The 19,598-nt window shown below is 36.7% G+C and overlaps 1 protein-coding gene across 2 annotated transcripts in view; it reads right to left on the reverse strand.

Moving 5' to 3' along the window:
- Window positions 1-19,598, reverse strand: part of BANK1 (B-cell scaffold protein with ankyrin repeats 1) — a 331,256-nt gene that overhangs the window by 288,628 nt on the left and 23,030 nt on the right. For both annotated transcript variants that reach the window (XM_018049269.1, XM_018049268.1), the window contains exon 2: window positions 1,624-2,022. In XM_018049269.1, the coding sequence (XP_017904758.1) occupies window positions 1,624-2,022 (399 nt within the window). The remainder of the gene's footprint in view (window positions 1-1,623; window positions 2,023-19,598) is intronic.

A 19,598-nucleotide genomic window follows, 5' to 3' on the forward strand; every position in this document is an offset into this window, starting at 1 on the left:
TTCAAGGAAGTGAAAATAATGGGTGTGGAAAACCACTCAAAATTTTGTCCCAATTTTTAGTGTTCCTCTGTATCAGAGGAGACAATGAGCATAAACTTACCTGTATCTTATGTTCTTATATGTATTTTACTGTAATAAATATTTTATCATTTCCAATTGCAACATTTTTCCTTTTCAACTAAAAATACAAAAGATACTTGGGACATACTAAACAAAAATAAAAAGTAACAGATTATTAGATATTAGAGGACTGCCAGTTTGAAAATCATAGCGTAGGGTCAACATTTCCCCCTTTTTATTGCTGCAAATCATCCCAAAACATAGAGAATGAGAAACAATTATGCAAATGTCCTATTCACTGAAAATAGCAAACAGTGACCTCTTAGACCTCCAGGGCAATAGAATGGTTCCAAAATCAGATTTCAAGAAGAGCTAACAAACATAGCTTTCTCTAAGTCTAGAGGTCATGCCTTTCTATATTGTAGACATGATGCAATAGTTTCAGGTAGAAGTGGTTTGGTTCCAAAAAGCAGAAAAGGTGAGGCTAAATGAAGAACTATACAGAGAAGACAAATCTGTAGAAAGCAGTCTATGTCTGTGAAAACAAAGTAAAGTCTTTCATTGTGGGGGTGGGGAAGAACAAACAACAAAACCCACATTCTCTATCTCCATTGGCTAGACCAAGAAAAACTCACTTTGTTCAGTGATACAAAAGAAAACCTAGACACATGGTCCAGCACAGGATCCATATGAAGGTAACTATGAGAGAAAGAGCAAACCAGCACATAAAGAATCACATACTAAAATCTCATTGCCATAAAAGTAGAAAATTGTGACCAAGCATTTTTCCATGAATTTTTAAAATGTAATAAATTATGATCACCCTTTTGAAACAATTATACAATGGAGAAATCAAGGTGTTAAGAAGAAGATAAGAACAAGAAATTCATTGCAAACTTCCTGTGTTCAATCAAAGGTTAAAATGAAAGAAGTAAAGCAATATAAAAATGAAGAAAAAATTTGAAATAATACAAGGGAAGAGAGAGTACAGAAAATGTAAGAATGTAGCAAAGAGTGAAATGATGAATACAAGTATTAATAAACTGATATTAATAATCAAAAAGAATTAGAAACTGTATATTAAGATAAAATAACTCAAACACACATATGAAAGGAATCTCTGAAAAAGAAAATCATAATAATAAGATAGAGCAAACATTTAAAGACAGAAGCCAAGAAATTATGCCTGAAATAAGAAGAATATTGAATCTATGTCTTGCGGAAAAGAGCCCCCCTCCCCCAAAAAGAGAAAAAGGAAAACTAAAACAAAAACTAACATATAACGTAGCATTTGTTCTACAAAGTATGATCTCCTGCAAGCTGCCCTAAGGAATATGTTTATAAACCATTTTTTGAACCACTGATAAACATTGTCTGGAATAAAGCTAAAATTAAGAATCTTCATGAATTTTGAGGAAAGTATAATACACTGTTAAATAAAGTTGGATTTCCTTTTTTTTTCTTTAGTTCCACTGTCAAATATTCATTGGTTCAAAAAAAAAACTTTCAAAGTTTTAATTAAAAAATAAACAAAGACAAACAAATATGATTTGGCAACGCTACCTCCAAATATGATACTCTCAATTACAGAGATGTATTCTTCAGGCCCCTGCTCCGTTGAGATCTCCCATCTGCTTCTAGAGATATTTAATAATTTGTAGAATTGATCTGAACTCTTCATCCCACACAGCAGAGTGACCACACTTTCTGGTGAAAAAAGTATGTTTTTCAGAAATTGACCTTTCTTTGGAGATAGGTTTTCAAGCAGGCTATTTGATAATATCAAAAGTTTACACTTGTAGGAGCTTAAATTCAGGAAGTCCAAATCCCGAAGAGAGCAATTCTCCAAGCAATATAAAAGGGTTGCTTCCATTTTCACAACATGTGAGAAAACTTCGCTCAAGTACAGAGCCCATTCCTCAGCATCTCCTTCATATATCATGATGATGTCTTTTGCATTTTCTGGAAAAGAGAAAATAATGTATTAACTTTCTTATATTGACAGGCTAAAAGCTGATTATATTATCAGTTCTTGAAGAATTAAACATACTTCTTATGGAATATGTTCATTTGCTTATGTGTGTGCATGCAAAGTCGCTTCAGTCGTGTCCAACTCTTTGCGACCCTATGGACCACAGCCCACCAGGCTTCTCTGTCCACGGGATTCTCCAGGCAAGAATACTAGAGTGAGTTGCCATGCCCTCCTCCAGGGGATCTTCCCAGCCCTGGGTTTAAACCTGCATCTCTTAATTTCCTGCATTGTCAGGCAGGTTCTTTACCACCTGGGAAGCCCTTAATTTGTTTACACCAGAGACCAATAGTATAATTTGTAGTATCCCCAAAGTAACCCTATGGGATTAAGATAATTCTTCAGATGCAACACAGAATTCATGCTTTATGCAAGTGTACACTGTACTCCCGGCACAAGTGTGAATCTGGAAAGCTCAGCTGAAGTAAATGAGAGGCCTTGAGATAGAATGAAAAGACTGTTCTGAGGGATTAGGGATGCTGGGCTACCAAGCATGGCCCTACCAGTAACCATGTAATTTTAACTAGATTTACCTACTTAATTCCTTTCAGTCATTGTTTCTTCACCAACTAAATGAAGGTTTGTTTTTTTTTAAATAAGCCCTACCTCATGAATCAGATTATTCTGAGAAGAAATAAGAGAATATATGTTGGAGGACTTGAAAATACTTCTTCCATGTAAAGATGGGTACATCAAGGCAGATTATAGAATTTCCATGCCCAGAAAACTAATAAAATAAATAAATAAATAAATAAATAATTCAATAATAAAAAACAAAGGGAGCATTATGTCAGAAACCAAAAAGTTAATGTTGATGAAATAAATCGGAGGTTCTGGGGAGGCAATGCTAGCCCTTATCTATCTCCTACCCTAAAACCAGAACTGATGGGAAAACTTATAAACCACCAAACTGGCAGGGTGGTCAGGAATCTCTTCTCTAATTGGAAACTGGTCAGGGACGTCCGCAGAAGCAAGAAAGGCTGAATCGTGAAGAAGTCAGGACTCAAGGTGAGGCAGTGAAGCCAGCCAAATTGTACAGGAAATCAAGAGCATCCCTGAGCACTGGGAGGGGTCCAGCAGAAAAGGTCTCATTAGAGACTATAATCCACTGCCTCCAATGTGAGTCACACTGACAGATCTTCCTTCTCTTTTCTCTCACGCCCTAACAACTGACTGGAATGTAGACATTCTCTCTCGAAGTATAGCTTGCATGGAAAAATAAAAAGTGGCCAGTAAGGAAGAGAACTTAAGGGTAATTTACCCAGACAATCTTAAGCAAATACAAAGTCTAAAATGAGCTAAGAGAATCATGAGCAAGATGAAAGGATTAGCAATATGAACTCATAGTTATTGAAAGAGATGATGGCAACAACATGAACAATAATAATATGATCATCATAATAAAGAAAGCAGCACAACAGGAAAAAACTAGGAGAAATGATAAGCAGGGAAGAAAAACACAAGAAAAGTTCTTCAGAGTATTAAAAAATTAATTAAATAAAACCTAAGGTCAAAAACAAGTTGATTTGATTTGATATTTTTAAAAGAATCATTTGAACAGGTATAATAAATAGATAAAAAGATCAAAAGCCAAAAGCAGTACCATTGCTCAGATAATAAATCAGAAAAAGCACTGACTAGATTAGACCTAGATACTATTTTATCTCTGGCCTCAAAGTGAAGCTTTATATTTTCATAGTAAACACAAAAAGAGAGAACAAAATTAAAGAACTGATGAAAAATCTGATATATATGGATAAGAGCCAAAAAAGGAAAACATTGAACATAAAGATACTCCAAAAACCTGAAATAGAAGAGAACAAAGGACATATTAAAAAATTTAAACATAGTTTTTAAATCTTTAAAATATGGAAGAAAAAGAAATCAGTTTCATGGAAAAACTGTTAGAGGAAACATATCTTGATTAAATTTCTCTTGGTTTAATGATTATTATAAAACCTCTTCATATATCCAGGAAAGAAAAGCAAGTCATCCAGGAGGAGAAAAATATCAGGTTGATATATTTTTCACAGAGCAGTTTCAAGGCCCCATTATGATAAATTATAAGACAGCTCTTACAAAAATATTTTATAGTATCTTCATACTATAGAATATTGTACAGCAATAAAAACGAATCACTGCTAACATGAATGGATGAATCCAAAGACCTAATGTTGAATGAAAGAAAAAACAAGTATATACTGAAAGACAGTGTTTATATGAAGTTAAAAAACAGAAAAAAAGAAACCCACCATGATACAGATCAAAACCTTTGAGGTAGGATTAATGAATGGAAGCAGATAAGAGGGAACATGCTGGGGTTCTGAAAATGTTCTATATCTTGATCTGAGTGGTTGTTACACAAAGTACACTTACATGAAAATCTATTCATCTATATATCTTAGACTGGAAATGTAAGTTATATTACAATAAAAAAGTAAATTAAAATACCAAGAGAAAAAGAGTTTCAGGATGGCAGCTGTTTAAGAGGCATAGGGACTCATAATAGAAGAATGGAGCATTTCAGGAGGGAGATCCAAAGAAAATCAAACAATTATAGGATTGTATCATGTATTTGAAAATTTGAGGAAAAATGCTAATGGTTTGAAAATTCTCATTGGACATTTGAAAAAATTAAAGATAAATATATTACAATCTTTTACCTGCAAACGACAAAAGAAAGTAAAATTAATAGCAGAAAAACAGAGCAAAACAAAACAAAAAAGAAACCAGGATCATTATGTACTATTTGGATTAATAGTATAAATGTGCATATAATCATGGTTATGAACTGAATATTTTTGTCCTCTCCCTACAGTCATATATTGAAACAATAGCCCTCAGTGTGATGGAATTAGGAGGTGGACCAATAGGAGGTGATGAGGTCATGAGAATGGAGCCCTCATGAATGAAATTAGAGCACTTATAAAGGAGGCTCCAGGGAGCTCCCTTGCCCCTCGTGCCCTGTGAGATCACAGAAAGACACCAGCAATCTGTAACCCAGCAGAGGGACCTCACCAGGATTTGACCTGCTGGTGCCCTGACTTTGGACTTCTAGCTTACAGAACTATGACAAAAAAATTTTCGTTGTTCAGGCCACCACGTCTATGGTATTGTATTAAAGCAGCCTAAAAAAAATAAAAATAAAAATAAATAAATAAATAAATAAAATTAAAAAAAATAAAGCAGCCTAAAGTGGACTAAACAATCATAATAATGTAAAATATGTCTAATGGTTTAGCTTCAAGTTGTGATTTAAATACACTGGGGAATAAGGAAAGACTCTTAAAGGCTAATAGATTAAAATCCTTATCTAGCATATTATAGGAAAAAAATAGGTAATAGAATTAGTAAACTAAGAAATAATAGAGGAAACATGAAATAGAGTAACAAGAGAATTTGGAAGACTAACAGAGGTTCTTAAGGTTCCTAGGAGGGGATGAGATTCAAAGGATTAGATCTGATATACAGAGTGCTTGAAGAACTATGGATGGAGGTTCGTGGCATTGTACAGGAAGCAGTGAGCAAGAGCATCCCCAAGAAAAAGAAATGCAAAAAGGCAAAATGGTAGTCTGAGGAGGCCTTACAAATAGCTGAGAAAAGAAGAGAAGCTAAAGGCAAAGGAGAAAAGGAAAGATGAACCCATTTGAATGCAGAGTTCTAAAGAATAGCAAGGAGAGACAAGAAAGCCTTCTTCAGTGATCAATGCAAACAAATAGAGGGAAACAATAGAATGGGAAAGACTAGAGATCTCTTCAAGAAAATTAGAGATACCGAGGGAACCGAGGGAACCAAGGGTACATTTCATGCAAAGATGGGCATATAAAGGACAGAAATGGTATGGACCAAAGAGAAGCAGAAGATATTAAGAAGAGGTGGCAAGAATACACAGAAGAACTGTACAAAAAAGATCTTCACAATCCAGATAAAGACGATGGTGTGATCACTCACCTAGAGCCAGACATTCTGGAGTATGAAGTCAAGTGGGCCTTAGGAAGCATCACTACGAACAAAGCTAGTGGAGGTGATGGAATTCCAGTTGAACTATTTCAAATCCTAAAAGATGATGCTGTGAAAGTACTGCACTCAATAAGCCAGCAAATCTGAAAAATTCAGCAGTGGCCACAGGACTGGAAAAGGTCAGTTTTCATTCCAATCCCAAAGAAAGGCAATGCCAAGAATGTTCAAATTACTGCATAACTGCACTCATCTCACACGCTAGCAAAGTAATGCTCAAAATTTTCCAAGCCAGGCTTCAACAGTACAAGAACCGTGAACTTGCAGATACTCAAGCTGGATTTAGAAAAGGCAGATGAACCAGAGATCAAATTGCCAACATCCATTGGATCACTGAAAAAGCAAGAGAGTTTCTGAAAAACAGGGACTTCTGCTTTATTGACTACGCCAAAGCCTTTGACTGTGTGGATCACAATGAACTGTGAAAAATTCTTAAAGAGATGGGAATACCAGACCACCTCACAACTGAGCGACTTCACTTTCACTTTTCTCTTTCATGCATTGGAGAAGGAAATGGCAACACACTCCAGTGTTCTTGCCTGGAGAAGCCCAGGGATGGGGGAGCCTGTTGGGCTGCCGTCTATGGGGTCACACAGAGTCGGACACGACTGAAGCGACTTCTTCTTCTTCTTCTCTTTGCAGGACAAGAAGCAACTGGAAGAACTGCACATGGAACAACAGACTGGTTCCAAATAGGGAAAGGAGTATGTCAAGGCTGTATGTTGTCACCCTGCTTATTTAACTTATATGCAAAGTACATCATGAGAAATGCTGGGTTGGATGAGGCACAAGCTGGAATCAAGATTGCTGGGAGAAATATCAATAACTTCAGATATGCAGATGATACCACCCTTATGGCAGAAAGCAAAGAAGAACAAAAGAGCCTCTTGATGAAAGCGAATGAAGAAAGAGAAAAAGTTGGCCTAAAACTCAACATTCAAAAAATGAAGATCATGGCATCCGGTCCCATCACTTCATGGCAAACAGATGGGGAAATAGTGGAAACAGTAACAGACTTTATTTTGAGGGGCTCCAAAATCACTGCAGATGGTGACTGTAGCCATTAAATTAAAGACACTTGCTCCTTGGATAAAAAGCTGTGAGCAACCTAGGCAGCATATTAAAAAGCAGAGACATTACTGACAAAGGTTCATCTAGTCAAAGCTATGGTTTTTCCAGTAGTTATGTATGGATGTGAGAGTTGGAACATAAAGAAAGCTGAGCATTGAAGAATTGATGCTTTTGAACTCTGGTGCTGGAGAAGACTCTTGAATGTCCCTTGGACTGCAAGAAGATCCAACCAGTCAGTCCTAAAGGAAATCAGTCTTGAATATTCATGGGAAGAACTGATGCTAAAGCTGAAACTCCAATACTTTGGCCACCTGATGCGAAGAACTGACTCACTTGAAAAGACCCTGATGCTGGGAAAGATTGAAGGCAGGAGGAGAAGGGGATGACAGAGGATGAGATGGTTGGATGGCATCACCAACTAGATGGACATGAGTTTGAGCAAGCTCTGGGAGTTGGTGATGGACAGGGAAGCCTGGCATGCTGCACTCCATGGGGTCACAAAGAGTCGGACATGACTGAGTGGCTGCACTGTACTGAATAAGGAGGGGATGAAATTGTTTCTGGCAAGGGGAAGAGCAAAGAAAAATTGCTGGGTTTTATTAGAGATGTTTTACCATTGTTCAGTATTCAAATGTAACTACAGTCAAAATTTAAATAAAGAAGAAAACCCAGCCAGCAAATAGAAGAACAAAAGTAAGCAAAATGGAAATGTAAAAACTTTGGAAAAAGAACACATGGTAACTGGAATACATGTACATATAGGTCAAAGACTAAGTATCATAAGGATTAGGATGGCACTGCAAAATGCAAAGGTTAAAAATCTTGATGAGATAGAAGTGACCATAGAATGGAAAAAGTGAGCATTTGAGGAGAAGAATGTATAAAGAATTAACATCATCTTTCATAGAATTCAGTCATTTAATACTAATTTGAATATAAAGTGACTCAATTATTTCACTGTTTTTTGTAACTTCAGTTTTCTTAATGGTAAATGACACTGACAGTGTTCTGAGTAAAAAAAATTATCTGATAATTAATGTTCTTTGATTTTACTTTATATTACTTCATGTCATTTAAAATTATTTTATTTAATAATAGCATACAGATTATGTTCTCACTTTTAAATAATCCTGCCCATCTAACTCAAAATGCAGCATAATTCTATTGGCTGTGAGCAACCAGCAGTTGTACATGAGAGGTAAATTTTGAGAGACATATGACTTCTTTTATGTTACTCTTCCATATCACTAATATTTTTGTAGTAAAATTGTATTTCTTTATAAAACAATGCAATGACTTTTAAAAAATTAGTTTGTTAAGATATTAAGTACAAAGAACAAAACACCAAAACTGCTGTATTCCATAAATATTTTACCCCCTCTGGATATAATATGCATTTTCTACACCATTGAAATTGCAATTAATAACACAATGACTTTGAGAATTATTGTATCTTTATTGATTTATCTATGTTTTTCCTCATGATATAAATAGCATCTCCAAGGAAGATGCTGCCTCATTCAATTCACAGATTCCTACACAAAGCATAGCATAATTTCTTGAACAGATTCAACAAATGTATGTAAATATATTTTAAAATACATTTGTATCACAGAATGAGAAAAAAACATCTGGCAGAAAACATATGGGAATCATACACAAGTTCTATATGAATCATCAGCATAATTTTGCTTTTTTCTATGTAGTGTTTCACCCAGCCTCGATGCTAAATAAATATTTATTAAACAAACACAAACATAGTGTTATAATTCAGCATTTCTATATTTGAGGAACAGTAAGGGAAGAATTTTCCTATCTTACACATAGCCAGAGTAAGTTGCTATTTAGTTCTGGAATAGAGTAAAAATAAAACTAATAACAAATTATCAAGCACTTAGTATAAACTAGGACTCTTGCTGTTTTACATATGTTATTTCGCTTAATCTTCTAAGTTTACCCTATTAACTTACCCTATTTAATATTATTCTTATCTTATTTTACAGATGAGAAAACTAAATTCGAGTTTGGAATTAGGATTCCAGCACAGGCGGTCTGACTCTACAGTCTGCACTTTTAACCTCTAATAGCAGAGGACACAATAACATTATTTAAAAGGTTAAAATAGATTCTCTGTAGTGCAATGAGCTAGATTAGTGTCTATTAAGCAGATTATGAGTTAAAATCAAATATGGAAAGTATGTGAAATTCACTGGGAGCCTGGTTTCCTATTAAAGAAAAAAGAGGAAATAAACCAACACTACAGGAGTATGGATGTCTGTGAAGAATGTACATAACTTCTTTCCTGACTAAAACTTAGGTCACTGAAATTATAGATCAAGCTATAAGGATGTATTAGAGCACAGAATGAATATTGCCCCATTACATGGTTGGATATCACACTACCATAGGGAGATAACCATAGAAAATCAATTCTAGAGACAAAAATTTCCCAGGGAAATTAGACAGGAAGTTTCTCTCAACACTTAGAGGCCATTTTTTTCTTAAGCTAAAATTGTGCCTTCCTTTAAAATTTATATTTGACTTATACTTAGTAACCTCTGTTTGCCAATTTTCAGAAACTAAGAATAGCATTAAATCCCTCTCTTTCCTATGGATTTAATTATTTCAGGCTTTTACTCTTTAATTTTATCAAATATTATTTATTGAGATGTTTCATGAACCAGTTATGTTTCTAAGCATTTAACATGCATTACTTCATTTACTATTCATAAAACTGTATGGAGTTGGCCTTGTTATTTTTGTTTTACTGATGATCACATTGATTAACTTGTCATGGCTGGAAGATAGTAAATGGTCTTTAAGTTATCTTCCAATCTTTTTGTATAAAATTGTGTTGAGTCAAAATACAAAAGTTAATTAAAAGGCCTTTCACAGCCATGACTTTCTTTTTCCTTATTCTAGAAAAAAGCCTATCCTTGAGTAACAATTGAATTGCAGACTCAACAACAGTTCTCTATGATTTCTCAAGAGGAGCCTACTAGCCTTGAAACGAACTTCGTTTTATGCACTTGAACTATATCAAACCTAAATCATTATTCTGCCCATTTAAAGAGAGTTATTGTTATTAATGTTGGCCAAATTTTATAGGCTGTGAAATGAAACCATAAAGGATGAACCTGAAATATAGAAACACAGAATGTTCATTCCTGTAAAGTGTCACCAAGATAAAGGGAAAGTGCTACTTACTAAAGAAGCAATTATGGTCTGCAAATAAATTATTTAAAATGTAAATCTCAGGTCTAGCAACATAAAGTAAATGCCGGCTTATACTACAATGGTAGGAACAAAATAGACTTAAATTTATTATAAAGTGTTCCTTAAGATTCCATAATGATGCCTTTTTTATTTCTCTTACAAAATACTGAACACATCTTTAAGTCTGAAGAAAATTTGTACTAATAATTGATATTGATAGTTGCTTTTACTATGAGATTAAATTAGACTACATATTGCCAAAAGGAAGAGACTCATCATGAATCTAAATATTTCCTATTATATATGCACAGCTTCAAATGGCAGATTTTCCTCTTTTTGAGTAAGATCTCATCTCTTACCCATGTTTGTGTATAATGGAGAAAGACTGAATGATGCATTTTTCAATATTATAGTTTTTTAACTGTAACCAAAGTGCAGAAGAAAACAAAAAATATACAAAGAAATAACTTAGAGCCATCATGCACTTATTAAAGATAACATGAACATTAATCTTGATCTAATCATACAAAAATGTATATCATTATTCAAATTATATAGGTAACTGAATTAGTCTTATACTCTAATTTGTACTCTAGTACAACAGGGGAACAAAACTAAGGATTTTCCAAAGGCAGTAAGGTAGCAAAATACACTATCACTCATATTTCTCCTCCACAAAAGTTGGTTAATTTTACTTATTAATAGTGGCCTAAAGCTTCCCTAGTGGCTCAGAGGGTAAAGCGTTTGTATGCAATGTAGGAGACCTGGGTTCAATCCCTGGGTTGGGAAGATCCCCTGGAGAAGGAAATGGCAGCCCACTCTAGTATTCTTGCCTGGAAAATCCCATGGACCCACGGAGTCAGGTAGGCTACCATCTATGGGGTCGCAAAGAGTCGGACATGACTGAGCAACTTCACTTTTACTTTCAAAAGTACCAGGCATTTTCTGTGTATTTCTGTGTAGCATCCCACACCTTCCTGGCCCAGGAGCTTCAGGTTGATGTTCAGTTGTTAACCACACTGACCACTTCCAACCTCTACTGTGCCTCAAGACTTCCTCTGTATCTGAGAGAGCTTCTGTGTGCCCACTCAGCAGCTTGGAAGTGCTGGAGAGTTAGAGCACAGAGGGCTGGGGGCAACCCTCAGTCAATGAGGGATGTAAGTCAGTGTGTAAATAGGTCAGCTTCCCCATCCTTCAGTGCAACAGTTCTTAGGTTTGTTCTACACAGTAATGAGAAGGTTCCCAGTGATACTGACTTAGGCTTGTCCATCACATTCTGCTTATTAATATAAACAGTATTTGCTTTTCTCCCTTTCTTGTCTCACATTCCCAATTCTCTTACTAGTGCTTCACAGGCTAATCTTTAAACTACTTGCTCTCATGCCCATTTCTTAGCATCTTCTTCAGGAGAAACCTCTATAAACATAGTTGTTAATTTAGTTTTTCTTTTCAAATACAGCAAGGTACCAACATATCACTTTAAGATAATACTTTTCAGCATGGGGAGGAACAGCTACCACCAAAAAATGCAGAACCATCCCCTTTCTTTTTCCTTTTAAGATGCAAATAAATGCTTTTATGCTTCACAGAACAACCTTGAAAGAGAAATTTTTTTGTAAGGAAAGCATGGTGTTAATTGTTATAGGATTATTTTGCGAAGACCTCCTATCCCTTCATATATAAACTGCAAATCTCAATCAACTCCCATCTCTATCACTCTTTATCGCTAATGCAAATTCCTAAGAGTTTATTTAAAATTATAAACATAAAAGGTACTAGATCTGTGAGGTTTTAAAATGTTTCAAACTTACTCAGTAAAAATTGATGGAATCCTATTTCTGCAATGTCCATATCCCTTCCCTCCTTTTATTGCCATTACTCTATAGATTACTGAATTGGACTCCATCGACCATGAGACAGCCCATTATTTGATATTCCTTTAAGAAAAGAATACTGTGATCAAATAAAATATGATATACTGCAAATTTTAAGATGAATTCTGATTCCAGAGAATTTGACTCACCTAAAACCAAACACATTATCAGAATCAATTAAATATGGGAGTAGTATCAGCTCATACAATATCTTCAGTGTTTCTCATTTCTCCAACTCACACTTAAAAATGAGTTCCTTAGGACCTGAATATTTTTTGTGATCTCTGAGGACTGAGTCCTTCCCTATGGATTTCATCACCCAGGCTCCCAAGCCCACTCCAATGGAACACCAGAAGGGGAAGGACAGGAACGATAGGGTTATTTATTGGTCCTGTCACTCACTCCCCCATTCTAATTTTGGCAGAGCTGTTTTTTCTTCTATGATTCTTCTGTGGTTTCAATTTTCATGCATCTCTTGCAACCATCTTTTCTCCACTTCCCTCACTGGCCTAGTAAAAGATTTGTTCTTAGTCTTCAAACGGTTCACTAACCCTCTTTGGGTTCTTCATCCTGCACATCATAATAAATTTTTCAGTTGAATTATGTGACAGTGGCATCTGTTTCTTGCTGGGATCCTAATAAATACAGGTATCAGGGGTGGTCCAGGAAATAGACTCTATAAAATGGATTTTAGAATTGGGTTGATCTCAATAATTGTGGAGAACATAAGCAACCTCTCATTAAGGGGAAATAGTACACTGGCAATGTAGGGCACGCAGGAGCACCATAATGGCATAGTACTATAATGGGATGGATTGTCAGTGGAGGAGAAAGTTTTGGGAGATCAAATGTCTATGGTGGCAACAGGGATTACAGAGATGGAGCAGGTTGGTATTATAACTTCTCTGTTCTAGAGAGCAAGCATTTACACAAAGACAGAGCTACAATTCCAGTAGTAGGCAAAATCCTCCAAGAATCATAAACTAATAAAAAAGCTCTATTTAGAAAGTTGTAGAATCTTAAGACTTGAGATCTAGAAAGACTAGGGCAGAGATGAGGCTAAAAATTTTAGTTTCCAAATATCCCTGCATCTTTTTTACCCAAGGGAATCTGTGCTCCTTGTAAGAATAAGTAAATAAAAATTGAATTGAATCAAATTAAAAGTTTTCAAGAGCTTTTGAGGCAACTGCCCCATCAGTGATGTCAACTTTTCTCAGTATCCATGCCAACATCCCTCACTGACTGCCTCCAATACTAATAACTAAAGTTAGATCCCATAAGTAAAAGGAATAGTCTAGAGAAACTATTTCAAACATAGAAATTATTACAGGACTTTGCCAATATATATCAGCATGAGCCTGGAAAGTATTATGGAATGGATTTTAAAAGTTATTAGACCAAGGAGGGCAAAATAGAGGATTAAATCCAACTGAATTCATCAAAATAGTTACACTCATATAGGAGGCAGAATGTGATGTGTTATCTCAAGTACCTGAGCGGCATTTGCAGCCGATTATGATGGCAACCCACTCCAGTACTCTTGCCTGGAAAATCCCATGGGCGGAGGAGCCTGGTGGGCTGCAGTCCATGGGGTCGCTGAGTTGGACCCGACTGAGCAACTTCACTTTCACTTTCATGCACTGGAGAAGGAAATGGCAATCCACCCACGCCAGTGTTCTTGCCTGGAGAATCCCAGGGACGGGGGAGCCTGGTGGGCTGCCGTCTCTGGGGTCGCACAGAGTCGGACACGACTGAAGCAACTTAGCAGCAGCAGCAGCAGCAGCATGATGCATAATCAAAGCTTGGACTCCACGGTGGCTTACAATCAATGTGACTACAATGCTAGAATTTGCCTAGTATGATGGAGAGAAGAGGTCAGCATGCAAGGCGTTTTTTTTGTTTGTTTGTTTGTTTTTTTGTTTTTTGTTTTTTGTTTTTTTTTTTTTTTTTTTGGTAAAGGGCTAGATAATACTGTAGGCTGTGTGGGACACGCACAATAGATTCATTATTGTTCTTTGTTCCTTTTTTTTTCCTTTTCTTCCTCTTTTACCTTTTTCTTCCTCTCTCTTTCTTCCTTCCTCCCTCCCTTCCTTCTTTTACTCCTCCTGCTTTACTTTTTTTTCTTTCTTATAGCCCTTTAAAATGTAAAAACTATTCTTGCCTTACAGGCTATACACAGACAGCCCACCAGCTGGATTCCGCTTGTTGGCTATGGTGCGCTGACCCTTGCTCTAGAGTACTCTGACATTTCCTCCAGTGAGCATTAAAACATTCACTCATGAAAAGCTCTGTGATGTCTGTCCTCTGTAGCCCAGAGACAATGATGACAACTGGGCTGCTGACCTGAAGTTTTTGATGTCAGTGGGGGAATAATGAAGTCTGGACTGGTAGAGAATAAATGGCAACACTTCATCATTACCGGCAATTTAAGTAATCAAAGTGTTTTCCACTCCAGGGATCTGTTATGAAAACTAATTGATCTGAAGGTCCTTAGGAATGAAATATATGCACAGCCTATGAAGCTTCAGTTTCACCTTTTTAAACAAAACAACTCTAGGTTTGGTGCAGAAACTGACCTAAGCTGCAATAGTGGAGATTCACAACCTTCTATCTGGCTTACAGTCTCAGACCCTTTTGACTTAGGGAAGCCCAAATTTCTTTGAGAAAGATTCCTCTATGCTTTCAACACAAGAAATCTTTTCCAAAGCATTCCCCCAGAGACTTGCAGCCATGTATACCATCATTTTTTGGAGCCCAAATGCCACAATAGCACACTGGTAAAAGGGAACTTTAGGAAGTCAGACGTAATAATAAATAACATCTTGCTTGGGGATATATCTAATCACAATTTCAGTGGACCTACAGAGCTATCCTGCGGGATTTTTTTTTTTTTAAGCCAGGGATGTATGTGGGCAATACACATATGCAGCAAATGGCAGAATCCTTACAGAGATTGAGGATATTATTTAGGAAGTGAAAAATATAAGTCTCTGGAACTGTTCAACCCCCATCCCCATCACCACCACCAATATAGTAAGTAAGATAAAACAAATTATTACATGACTTGTGTCTGAAAATATACTGGCACTAGTCCAAGGTGAGTGATCGCTGCATTTCAGCCCACTCATATTTGTTCCCAGAAAAGAATGGGGAATGGAAATTTTCCCAGTTGGTAGAACTTTGGGCGGTATCTAATTGTCCACTTTACTTTGAAGAAAAGGCTTAAACTATGGATCTACTTCAAGTAAAAGAAGAAAAAGAAAAGAATATGCTCATTTCATTAACCTAAACTAAGTTACTAATTAAGGAAATATATCTGGGAACATGTGCCTGTAAGTTACTTTCTTCCATGCAGTGATGCCCTTATATTCTTTGTGGCTTATCTAAAAGCAAGTTAGACAGACACTACATTAGCCAATGCCAATTTTATAAATAATAAAGACAATATCTTTATTCTTTTCTCCTATATCTCAACTGCTTAACAGCTTATGCATGGATGAAGGATATTTACTGTTCCATCCCCACCTCCATCCTCAATACAAGTCCCTGAGGTTTTTACTGAAAAGTGGCTTTGTCACTAATGCTATGTAGCTCAGGTCTCGGCGCAGAAACTGTCTTTAGCCATATAGAATAGACGTGTTTTACCAATGGATGCCACAAAGATCAGTGACAAAACCAGACTGAACTGGCTAGATCCAAGATAGTGGGCAAATTAGCTCAAATCACCACTTTCCCTGTCTTGATTTATCTCTGTGTTTCCATACCAACTCCTGAGAGCTGAAGGACACTTCCCCTGATTTACCTCTGTGTGTGTTTCAAAGCTACCTGGTGTCTGGCAGATATGCTCTGCAGCTGCATTTTGAGAGATCTATGCTCTGAGAGATAGACAGCAGTCAACCACCCCAAACCAACTCTGACGCACACAGGACGTGCCTACGCACGTGAAAGCTTGAAATGACCTAAAGTTATCTTTGCTTCAATACCATGCTACAATCTCTGCCCAAAGCGGGTTTTGTGCTCTCCTGAGCACAATGTCTGCTTGTACAAAGGAACCTGGAAGCCTATGCATGCCCAGCTGCCCCCAGCTACCCCAGGAAATTTCCACGCTTTTCCTAAAGCCCTGATGACCTGTCTGCCTTCTACCCCTTAAAATACTCTTCTTCCCCTCCCTTAGGGGAGAAGCTACCTTTACAGCATGAGTCCTCCTTCTCCATCCCCATTTAAACAACTGAATAAAAGCTCATCTTGCTTGAATCTGAGCAGGAAAGAATTCATTGACCAAGCCAGGGTATCTTCAATTCAGCTATAGTGGAGCCTTGTATCTAATTAGGTACCAACTTAACACTTGATTGTAAATATGACAAATTTCAAAGTAACATACACTGGAATTCCAGTCAATCATAATAATATAAGAAATGCATTCATATGAATATTATGAAGTTTTTTTTTTTTTTACTATTCACAGGGTTACAGTTTTAAGAAAAATATTTTAATTCAATATTAGTCAAAAACAAAATTTTAAGCTTGAGAAGACACAAGTTAGAAAGTTTGAGAGAATTGCCCAAGGTCACACCAGTAGTGAGTCCCAGAGATATGATAAAGTTCACATCATCTACTGCCAACTCTGGTTTGGGTATCAAAGCACCCTGAAGGCACTATTACTGAGAAAATGAAATAAATTGCAGTCCCCTTCTTGGGCTTTCCAGTGAACAGAAAGCACATGATCAGTTGATCAGATTAAAAAGAGAATTAACTTTAGTTTCACTAGCAAATCTAATTCAACTATCCTAGCTCTGAGCAGGAGAGAACTATGTTGGCATTCCCTTATTTCTTTGTCTCCCTCTTTTCTCGAAAAACAAGACGGTGGCAATGGTAGAGAAAAGAGGAGTGCATGGCTAACCATGGGTGGATTGAGAACAATGACCAAATAGTTTATATTTTTCTTCCTAAATTCCTTTTGTGAAAATGAATGCTATTACTAAAGTATGTAAACCAAAGACACAATAAATATACTCCATGTCCTCAGTGTTTAGTGGAATCACAATTTAATTATATCAACAAGAGTTTGATTATCACTTAGACACTAACATCTTTCAATGGTTTTGTTATGTGCAGAATTACATATGAGGTCACAATATATGAATATGACTAAGAATGCACCTTTAGAAGATTCACATTCTTCTGTGGGCATTGTAAAATATCTTAGAAATGGCAATATACTAGAAGATGTATGTACATAATAAAACAAAGAAGAGGATGAATTTCTGCCCATTCGTTGAAAGCAATACCAGCAAGCATGTAACCCTCCACCCTTTCCTGATGTTTTGTAGCTATTCTTCACCAGAAGGGAAATAGCAGACCTAGCAAAGTGTTTATCCTACCACTTGTAGAAGCAACCTGAGGCCTCTTGGGACCTGTGCTCAGAGTACACATGAGTTCTGTCTAGAGATCACACAACAGCAAGTGATTAAAACACCAGGTGCCTCTATAAAACTTCTCAATTCCATTAACACTTGAGGTCAGCTTCATGGCCCCACTATGACTTTGCTCTTTTCTTATCATGTAGTCAAGGGCCCACTGGCCTCAGAATCACTTTGGCAGCTTGAAAAAATTAGAATTTCCTAGAATCAGTGCCTAGGAAAGAATCACCCATCAGATAACTAAACACTGGGGTACTTCTTCACTTCACTCAAGTTTGAAAACTTGAGAAAAAGAAATGAATTGCAAAAAGGTGAAATGGTTGTCCGAAGAGGCCTTAAAAATAGCTGAAAAAGAAGAGAAGCTAAAGGTAAAGGAGAAAAGGAACTATATACCCATCTGAATGCAGAGTTCCAAAGAAAAGCAAGGAGAGATAAGAAAGCCGTCCTCAATGATCAATGCAAAGAAATAGAAGAAAACAATAGAATGGGAAAGATGAGATCTCTTCAAGAAAATCAGAAACACCAAGGGAATATTTCATGCAAAGATTGGCACAAAAAAGGACAGAAATGGTATGGGCATAACAGAAGGAAAAGATAATAAGAAGAGGTGACAAGAAGAACTATACAAAAAAGATCTTCATGATCCAGATAACCATGATTTTGTGATCACTCACCTAGAGTCAGACATTCTGGAATGTGAAGTCAAGGGGGTCTTAGGAAGCATCACTACAAGAAAAGCTAGTGGAAGTAATGAAACTCCAGTTGAGTTATTTCAAGTCCTAAAAGGTGATGCTGTTAAAGTGCTACTCTCAATATGCCAGCAAATTTGGAAAACTCAGCAGTGGCCACAGGACTGGAAAAGGTCAGTTTGCATTCCAATCCCAAAGAAAGGCAATGCCAAAGAATGCTCAAACTACTGCACAATTGCACTCATCTCACACGTTAGCAAAGTAATGCTCAAAATTCTCCAAGCCAAGCTTCAACAGTACATGAACCGTGAACTTCCAGATGTTCAAGGTGGATTTAGAAAAGGCAGAGGAACCAGAGATCAAATTGCCAACATCTGCTGGATCATTGAAAAAGCAAGAGAGTTCCAAAAAAAAATCTAATTCTGTTTTATTGACTATGGCAAAGTCTTTGACTGTGTGGATCACAACAAACTGTGGAAAATTCTTAAAAAGACGGGAATACCAGATCACTTTACCTGCCTCCTGGGAAATCTCTATGCAGGACAAAAAGCAACAGTTAGAATTGGACATGGAACAACGGACTGGTTTCAGATTGGGAAAGGAGTATGTCAAGGCTGTATGTTGTCACCCTGCTTATTTAACTTATATGCAAAGTACATCATGAGAAATGCTGGGCTGGATGAGGCACAAGCTGGAATCAAGATTGCTGGGAGAAATATCAATAACTTCAGATATGCAGATGATACCACCCTTATGGCAGAAAGCAAAGAGGAACTGAAGAGCCTCTTGATGAGGGTGAAAGAGGAGAGTGAAAAAACAGGCTTAAAATTCAACATTCAGAAAACAAAGATCATGGCATCCGGTCCCATGGCTTCATGGTAAATAGATGGGGAAACAATGGAAACAGTGGCAGACTTTATTTTCTTGGACTGCAAAATCATTGCAGATGGTGACTGCAGCCATGAAATTAAAAGATGCTTGCTCCTTGGAAGAAATGCTATGACAAACCTAAGCAGCGTATTAAAAAGCAGCGACATTACTTTACTGACAAAGGTCCACCTAGTCAAAGTTATGGTTTTTCCAGTAGTCATGTGTGGATGTAAGAGTTGGACCATGAAGAAAGCTGAGCGCCAAAGAATTGATGCTTTTGAACTGTGGTGTTGGAGAATACTCTTGAGAGTCCCTTGGACTGGAAGGAGATCCAACCAGTTAATCCTAAAGT

Source organism: Capra hircus, chromosome 6 (assembly GCF_001704415.2).
Source record: "Capra hircus breed San Clemente chromosome 6, ASM170441v1, whole genome shotgun sequence".
NCBI lineage: Eukaryota > Metazoa > Chordata > Mammalia > Artiodactyla > Bovidae > Capra > Capra hircus.